The 9,025-nt window shown below is 41.7% G+C and overlaps 1 protein-coding gene across 1 annotated transcript; it reads right to left on the bottom strand.

The window, feature by feature from the left end:
• Positions 1 to 3,110: 3,110 nt before the first annotated feature.
• Positions 3,111 to 5,236, bottom strand: LOC111871078. The gene has a single exon (XM_023863864.2). The coding sequence runs from the start codon at positions 5,190 to 5,192 to the stop codon at positions 3,111 to 3,113; it is 2,082 nt and encodes a 693-aa protein (XP_023719632.2). The 5' UTR covers positions 5,193 to 5,236.
• Positions 5,237 to 9,025: the final 3,789 nt, after the last annotated feature.

Below are 9,025 nucleotides of genomic sequence, written 5' to 3'. Positions count from 1 at the left end.
AAGCATTTGTAGCTTCAGACGTCCTTTTCCTTTTCATTTGAATGGAACGTTTTCATGATTTCATTTACCTACACGCTGCTTATTCTAATCCCTGTTCGTTCTTGGAGTTGTGGTATATAAAGCCCCCCCAAAAATGAATGAGAGTCTAAAAGTAACATCTCCCTCACTATTTACAAACATTCATGCTCTGGCGCTGCCTATTGGAGACCAGTTGTACTTACATATCATGGCTGACTCTGATCATCTGTCCTTCATTGTTCATTTGTTTTGTCTGTGCTCACATTAAAATCTCTGGCGGTTTCTCGTAGTTGCAAAAGCTCCAATCTTCTAATAACAGCCTCAGCTACAGAGAGCTACTAATTACTCTGTTTATGGTTTGTGGTGAATGAACTGTTCTGTTTGGGACTTCGCATAAAATGGAATGAAGTTGCTGTTGTAAGTACCGAGCATTTAGATGTACTTTGCTGTAGAAGCTTGTATATATTGGACTCTTATTTGAATAAGCGAGACCAAATGAAGGCTATTCATGGAGTACATAGTGGTATATGTTTATTTGTTCACTTCTGGAGCCTCATACATGTGTAACTGGCGTAGAGGTTATGACGTTATTAATGTGAAGTGTGAATTTTTTCATATTTGGTTGTGGTATTAATAAAAGAGTGGTCGATATATACGCATTCTTCTTCCTATGTGTAGTCTTTGTTAGACAACGTATCTCACTGGGCTTGATGTCCGTTGATACCAGACATAAATCTAAGCTGATTGTACAGACATCACAATTCTTCAGAGTTTTTTCTCTCAAAGGTAATAAACAGAACAGATAATACACTTCATTGAGAAGTAAATTAATTCCTCTTGTTCTGTTATATATACGCCAGACTGAAAACAGTTTTAATTAAATTGGCTCTCGGAATGAAATGAAATAAATAAAAATGGTTAGAAGAATGTGTCTTGTTTCTTGTTTCCATCATGCGTGTTATATATTCCATTCAGCTCAGCCTCCATAATGTAATCGGAAAAATGCTAGGTACATAGGAAAAGTCGTGGGTATCTCCAGTAAATTAACGTATTTTCCTTTTGTAATTAAACTGTTCTTTTCAGCACTTATTATTCAAAAATTTTAATATCTCATCGTCTCAAAATAAAAATTGTCTGATCACAAATATTGGAAATAAGGAGTTAGGATTCATTTATTGATTCAATTGGTACGATTTATCTTAATAAAGCCACTTCTAATTTTAAGTTGCGTAGAGTTTCAGTGGGAGGAACGCAGACTGAGGGTGTTTGAGAACAGGGTGTTGAGAATATATGGACCGAAGAGAGATGAAGTGACAGGAGGTTGGAGAAACCTGCATAATGAGGAGCTTCATAACTTGTACTCTTCTCCAAGTATAATTAGAATGATCAAGTCAAGGAGGATGCGGTGGCCAGGGCATATAGCACGAATGGGGAGAAAAGGAATGCATATAGGATATTGGTGGGAAAGCCAGAAGGAAAGAGATCACTGGGAAGACCAAGGCGTAGGTGGGTGAACAATATTAAAATTGATCTTAGAGAGATAGGATGGGATGGAATGGATTGGATTGATCTGGCTCAGGATAGGGACCAGTGGATGGCTCTTGTGGACATGGTAATGAACCTTCGGGTTCCATAAGGTGGGAAATTCTTGAGTAGCTGCAGATTTGGCTTCTCCACAAGAAGGGCTCAGCTCCATAAGTGAGTTAGTAAGAGTTTCAATGTATTCTTTCGCTTCAGTACTTTATAGAGACCGGTTTATTTTCCAACACGCATAATAATTACATTTATACCACAGCAATATAAGTTAAGATGAATCAGGCGTAGTTGAGGAGTGAAACTAAATGCAGAAATACGACTTGGTGCATGGAAGTCCTAACTCTCGGGGTCGTGCTGAGGTGTAAGCTAGTGACATCTGTGTGCATAGGCAGCACGTGACAGAAGTGAGCTTAGGGAAGGAGGATCAGACGTCACGTGTTCTGAACCACTGAGATGGGCGGTCAGCTTAGATCCCCACCCCCCATCCCCCTAATGGGGTGGAGGCTGATTGGTCCCCAGAGTCGGTCTCGACATGTAGACGAAGAGAAAGGACTCTGCCTCTCCCTGAAATTGAACCTTTGCCCTAGCCGAAAGCTTTACAGAGCTGTCCCAGCTCACATAAGAAGGCTAATCTGAACAGAGTGATATCTGTCTATTCCTGTTGCTCTCCCTAGGAGCATAGGGCATTCGCAAAACGATTCGTTTCACTTTAGTTTCTTATTCTTAATAGACAGCTTGTAGGGCTCCTTGGACCGGGGATCAGCCCTGTCGCAAGGCCGTTAGCACAGTACAACACAAACACAGAATAAACTCAGATATCCATGCCTCGAGTGGGATTCGAACCCACGATCCCAGCATTCGAGTGAGCGAAGACAGTTCATGCGTTAGGGTGCGCGGCCACTGTGAATGGCGAACAGAGTAATGTAGTGATGACAGGTCGTACTCGGAAGGTTTTCGGTTCGAATCGCAGTCGGATTACAGGTTGTCATGTCAGAGGTTTACCGTTATTTTCTTTAGTCACCCCAGGATGATATTTGTGTTACCTTGAAATAGGACATGAAGACTCTTTGAAATCCGAATCTTCATGATCTTGTACCTCATCCAATTCGACGTTATATGATTTCTGCAGTTGAAACAGCTTTGTTATACAGGGTGATTCCCGTCTATATGTCACGGAAACTCTGGCAATAATTTAGGATCACCCGGTATAACCTAAGGAACTCTCAAGGCCCAAAATACGAAATATACCTTAAAATGAAGAATACCGTCTTCTGGGATGTGGCGCCGTGTAGATGTGTGAATCGACATTTCGGAGGAATATATGACCTCCATCTTCAGGATAGAAAAATCGACGAGCGAAGAACCAGAGTGGCTGCAGCCATCTGCTCACGCTGGTTTCTCGCGGGCGGGTTTTTCCACCCTGAGGATGGAGGCGATAAATTCCTCCGAAACGTCGGTTCACACAACATCTACACGGCGCCACGTCCCAGAAGACGACATTCTTCATAGTCACGGCCGTAAGCTCATCAAATCTTTCACACATTAAGATTGCCTTTTTATTTTACTAGTATTGCGTTACACTTCTTGACACGACTTACGTAAGTTTTATGAATCATGTGACGCTTGTACTTCACAAGAGTTCTAGCTTTACGTTCATTTGCGAAAGGTTTAAGACGTGGGAAAAATCTTGACTTTCTGAAGCTGAAGTAAAATAGTTCTGTTATGAACACAGATAGGCTGCACGCGAGCCCCAACAGGAGCAGAATGAACGCACTCTGTAGATGTTGGACGCTCAGTACGACGGCGGGGTCGTCGTCCCCATCAGCTTTCCCTTCGTCTCCTTTGTCGGCATCTTCATCAACATTTCCCACGTAACGAAGCCTTATATCCGTCCAGAATTTCTGTGTTATTCCTGATTCGACCACACGATAAATGACTCTATCAAAGCTTTCTAAGAAAACGCTTCCACGGTGAAAGAACATTGTCACAAGTATGGATGTTACTTCTTCACTGAACGGGAGAAAACTAGGTATGCCTAACGGACTGTATTTTGTTTGAGAAAAATACAAGAGATGTGATTCTCCACCACATATAGCAAAATCTTGTTTGGACGCTATTCTTCTCAGGCACACGTCAAGTTTTGGACACGGGATAAAATTGTTGAGTATTGTCTTAGACAGCGAATCGTTAGTTCGAGTATACCAGTAATGGAACCTCCACACAAATCCATAATTCATGCCGGAATTCAGAAGTTTCTGCACTGTGTCAACTATGGGGTCATATCGTGGATCAGTCAGGACGCTGATTAGAGACGACTGATAAGATGTGTTGATCAGCAAACAGTAGAAAACCCAGATTATGAAGAATAACCTCAGATACCATGTATGAGGCCTGACACACACAGCCTCTCCCAGTATCATGGAGAATGTCTGAAGGAAACACATAAGTGCATCCGTGTAGGTCACGTGCTCCTTAACAGCACTGTTAACCTGCGCAAGTAACCAGAATATTAAGGAACATATGAAGTATATAATTAACACCAAGAGCCACATTAATGGGGTGAAGATAATTATAAGACTTTTCCAATGTGCACTTGGTTTAGCTCTGGGACCGAACCACCTTATTGTCTCTTTCAAATACCACACTGAGTGATCTCTGTTGCCAATGGAACGAACTGTCTGCGGCGTTGCCGTGAAACCGACGTCGGCTTTCTTGTTCGACACTTCTTCGTACATACCCCACCATTTACTGACGTTATGTTCGTTTTCTGGAAGGAATTTCTCTGTAAAATTCAGCGCTATTGCTATCATATGAAGAACTCTGATTTCCAGGCCTTCAGTATAGTGTGTGATGTTTGCATCTTCTCTCATTGGGAACACGAATGGGACGTAAGCGAACGTGCTAGCACTAACTGCGCAGCCATGAAAATTAGACAGTTTATCAGGAAAGAGATCGATACTTTTATCGAACCGACTTTCACTCTCTGTTATCCATCGATCGAGTATGACTGTTCTGTTAACTGGGCCCCTGCAGTGATCTTCTGCGAAAGGAAACCAAGTATGCACATCCAGAGTTGTTGGTTTATTTCTGTGCAAGTTGGGAGCCACCACGATAGCGTTTACTACATCATTTTCCCAAAGTTCACCAAGGATACTTCTGATTAATGTATGTTCTTCTGGAACAGTGTTGACAGTTGATAAATTCCTATCCAGGAACATAACAACGAACCTTCCTCTTGTATTCCAGAAGGGTAGGCCCGAAAGTATCGCCAACTGACTTTTAAAAGCACTGAAACCCAACTCATCTTCAACTTCCCCCAAAATTACATTGACATAATCAGCCCTTCCTGCTGAGGATATATTTTTAAAGGTACCATTAAACATTGGCCCGGCAACAAGAAGCGGATATTTCGTGTAACCGTGGATGGAACCAAGCAGAAATCCAAGCACTTCACAGTACTTTCTCGAATTTTGTGCTGAGTTTCTTGGTTTGGATTTGTCAGCACAGACGTCAGGAATAGATACAAGAAGAGAATGTTGCCCGGCAGAATGTGTAGTGATTATATTTCCAAAGCACCGCACTAGATGGCTCTCGTATTCGGTGAGCCCAGTATCTGCAGACAGGAACCTTGCCTCCATATGGTTGTTTACCACTAGCAACAGACACAGAATTGTCACTGTAGCCATGTAGAAGTTATTCGGAAATACAATATTGTCTGTCAGTATTCATGATAAGTTGAGNTGTTTACCACTAGCAACAGACACAGAATTGTCACTGTAGCCATGTACAATATTGTCTGTCAGTATTCATGAAAAGCTGATTGTAACTGTGAGAATTGAACCCTGTAGTTGTTTAATGCCTATTGCTTTGTTGTCGTACTTTGTGTCCTGCAACCAAATATACGTACAGATTTCTTACTTCTAATTAAACGAGCATGTTTGTCTGGTTCACAGCTTTCCCAAACGCTAACTGCTGTACGTGTGTGTCTTTAAGTCTGCTTATCTCCAGCTTCGAACTCTGCATTTCCATTAACTCCATTACAGAGAGATCCATAAGTCTGTATATTATAACATACTTTCCCCGTTTAGTCACGTAAGCTCGCTTTTAAATGTATCATTTTCCTCTTTGGAATGTTTTAGTTTCACGGAGAAATGCTAGGTAAATAGACGATTAAGTGGTGATAATAGCGTGCCACATGTACGGGTTCGTGATATGCCTCAGTACATTTCTATGTCGTGATTCGTAAACAGGAGACTTCATTATTGAACATATGCAACTTTGAATTATAAAAAAGTTGAAATGGAAACGCCCTAACGCCATTAACGAGACCTGTCACGTCTAACCTTTCACAAACACATATTGATGTGCAGTGCCCAAATGCATTCTGTGTCCCAAACGTAAATGTCCCAAAAATCCTGTCTTTTAAATGAAAGTCGTACGGACATAAGTCTTGTGTAAAATATATCAGTAGCAAAGAAATAGTCACATTGCTTTTCGCAATGATTCACTCTCCCCGCCATATGCATTGACGTGTGTACAGTCAGTGATATCCCGAATGCAGGAAATTACTGTGTTGACCTTGATATGTGTAGTTTGACAGGAACACAGAGCAATGATTTCTGACCACATAATGTATAGCCCTAGTTTCCTGTTGCATAAAATTTTAATACTATATACATATCTGTCACTTTTCCTTTGAAGAACTTCTTACTTAAAAGAGGTCCTATCTACTTTAAGTCTGTCGGACATAACCTTAATTTTTTGTGTATTTTTTATTTACCGTTTTAAAAGGGCACGCGGTAGCGTAATTGGTTGAATCACTATGCTAAATGCCGGAAGGTCGCTGCTTCGAGTTCCGATGAGGTAGATTTCCTTTTTCAATTTATCTAATCCTTCCAGACGCACTATGGCCCTGAGGTCGACTCAGCCTCTAAAGGCGCGTCCACATTACTCGTGCTCGTGCTCGTGTGACTCGCTATGCTCGCGAGTAATGTGGACGATATGACAAGTCACGAGACAAGCAAATTTTAAATTAAAAACTATAGCTATTAAATTAAAATACGACTACAGCCTATACACACTACAAGTAAATATGCGGATCGTCACGCGCTGAAGCCTGGCGAGTAACTGAAGTAGTGTGGACGAAGATTTACGAGTACAAGTAAAAGCCAGACGAGTCTCCCGACGAGCACAAGCCTGGCGAGCACGGGCACGAGTAACGTGGACGCGCCTTAACAGAAATGAGTACCAGGAATCTTCCGCGGAAGGGGGTAAAGGGCGGCCGGCGCGTAAGGCTGACAAACTTACTGCTATCCGTGAGCCGATTGTCTATACAAAATGTGGCAGCCTCGATGTCTCACAACCCTATGGGCCTTCACGGCCTGTTACAGGGATAGCTTTATCTTTGTACCTTTTTACTGTTTTAGGATGTTATTTTAGAAGAACATTAAAAATATGTAAGAGATAAAGTTAACACTATGCTTAATTAATTAATCACCATGACATAAGGCATATGGGGATGGACGCATAGATCCGCCATTCTTAAACTCGGTATTATATGGAAGTGATTGGTCAGCTTCATGCTCCTGCCGTTTTACACCCGGGGAAAACCCCAGTGTCCATTGGATGGGAGGCTGCGTGGGCCCCAAAGCTGATCTGGACGCTGTAGAGTAGGGAAAAATCTCTTGTCTCTGCTGGGAATTGAACCTCGACTGTTCAACTCCGTCACTATGCCGACTGAGCTATCCCGGATCTCTTAGAAATATGTATGCTAGTAAACTGCTGTAAAACGAGTCGGTAGGTACAGAGAAACCCAACTTCAGATGGGTCACATGTCATAACTTTATCAGGTGTTGTGATCGCATTGACAAATGCATGAGAACAACTTTTTAAAGACAGGACTTTACACGCTCCCCTTAAATTCAGCAGTAATTCGGGGGGTGTAGCGGGAACTATACAGACCAAGGAGGGCTCAAGTTGCTGAGCGAAACTAACTTTGTGTGTCCCCGACCACGCACTGACTGACAGAACTGGGTCCCCACCCCCCTGTGTGTGGTTTTCAATTACGTGCACAAGCCTCCGGCTCAGATTAGCCCATAGACGATCAGAGAGCTTAAACGTGTTTCACGGAACATTAATCGTGACGTAAGCAACATAGTGCTATACTCTACTCGTATGCAGTGTCCAGACATCTTAGTGTGAAGGTCAAGAGCTAATTGTCATAGCAGGGAGATGGCTGACTACAAAGTCCTTTCTTCCGGTCTCTTAAACGCTGACATTACTGTGTTGTCAGTATTTGTGCAGGTACTTTTATGTAGCACTCTACTCGATAATAAATTAACATTATGTTAATTGAAATAGTTAGAAAATATATTAAGTGAAGGTGTTTAGATAAGCTATGGAGACATAGTTTAAAGGATTACATACTTGAAGTTTCCAATGGCTAAATCTGTGTTCGGTTCTTGACAAGGGCATAGATCTCTTCTCGTCTTCAGAGCGTCGAATGTGTGCGTGTGTGCGTGCGCTTACGTTTCAAATAGTGGGTGAGAAGAAGCACTTGACGATGAGTACTACTTCTCATCCGAAAGTCGACGTTTCCTTAATGACGGAAATTTAAAATGTTGCTTCCAGCGACCTTATGAAAGTTTCATAACTATGTTATAAATGTAACCTTGTAATCACAATAGGCAAGCTCAGCCATTTTGGAGGCGTAATCATATGAGTATGTAATTTAGGTAACGACGCCGGAAATCTCTTCATAAAATCTCTTAACGCCCTCACCAATTTTCTACATAAAGGGTTTAGATTGATCATGTCAGCAGTCATCATGTCATGCATGTAAGCGCAGTTGGCGGCGCATTGCATGGATATGTTTTGTGAATCTTTCCATCTGCTTAAGTGGAGCACACAGGCATTGACGTAAGTTCCTGTGAGTTACACTGTGTAGTATAACACAGTTACACAATTGCTGTGTCACTGGAAGAACCCCCTTTTCCAGGGAAAACAGATCACTTATAAACTAATATGACTTGAGAAACCTAAGATGTAAATAATTGTTATAATTTCTGATAGTTTGGTAGATAGGAGCCAATATTTTGTAGTAGCCTGTTGCAACCACCTCCTAACCGAGATAATGGAAGCAGCAGGTTTCTCAAACATACTGGTACCTATCTGCCAGAAGACTCTAAACTTAGCCCATTTCCCATAGAATTAATGAACTAACATCAAATCCAGAATCTCTACATTCTTCAGGATTCTAATGGCACTTGAGCAGTTAATTGTTCATAGTGTGACGTGTATACCCATTTCTATGCCTGTGCTTCTTCTTGTGGAAATCACTATATTTATAATATTACTGTCGACACAACGCTATTTCGAGCAAGTGGAGTTTGCGCTCTAGGACGAGATGTTTCAGCATATGTGTAACGTCTTTCTTTAAGTGGTCCAGTCGTTTTCTTCACCTTGTTATATG

The sequence above is a fragment of the Cryptotermes secundus genome, unplaced genomic scaffold (assembly GCF_002891405.2).
Source record: "Cryptotermes secundus unplaced genomic scaffold, Csec_1.0 scaffold73, whole genome shotgun sequence".
Lineage (NCBI taxonomy): Eukaryota > Metazoa > Arthropoda > Insecta > Blattodea > Kalotermitidae > Cryptotermes > Cryptotermes secundus.
This window is presented reverse-complemented; position numbering and strand designations above follow the sequence as displayed.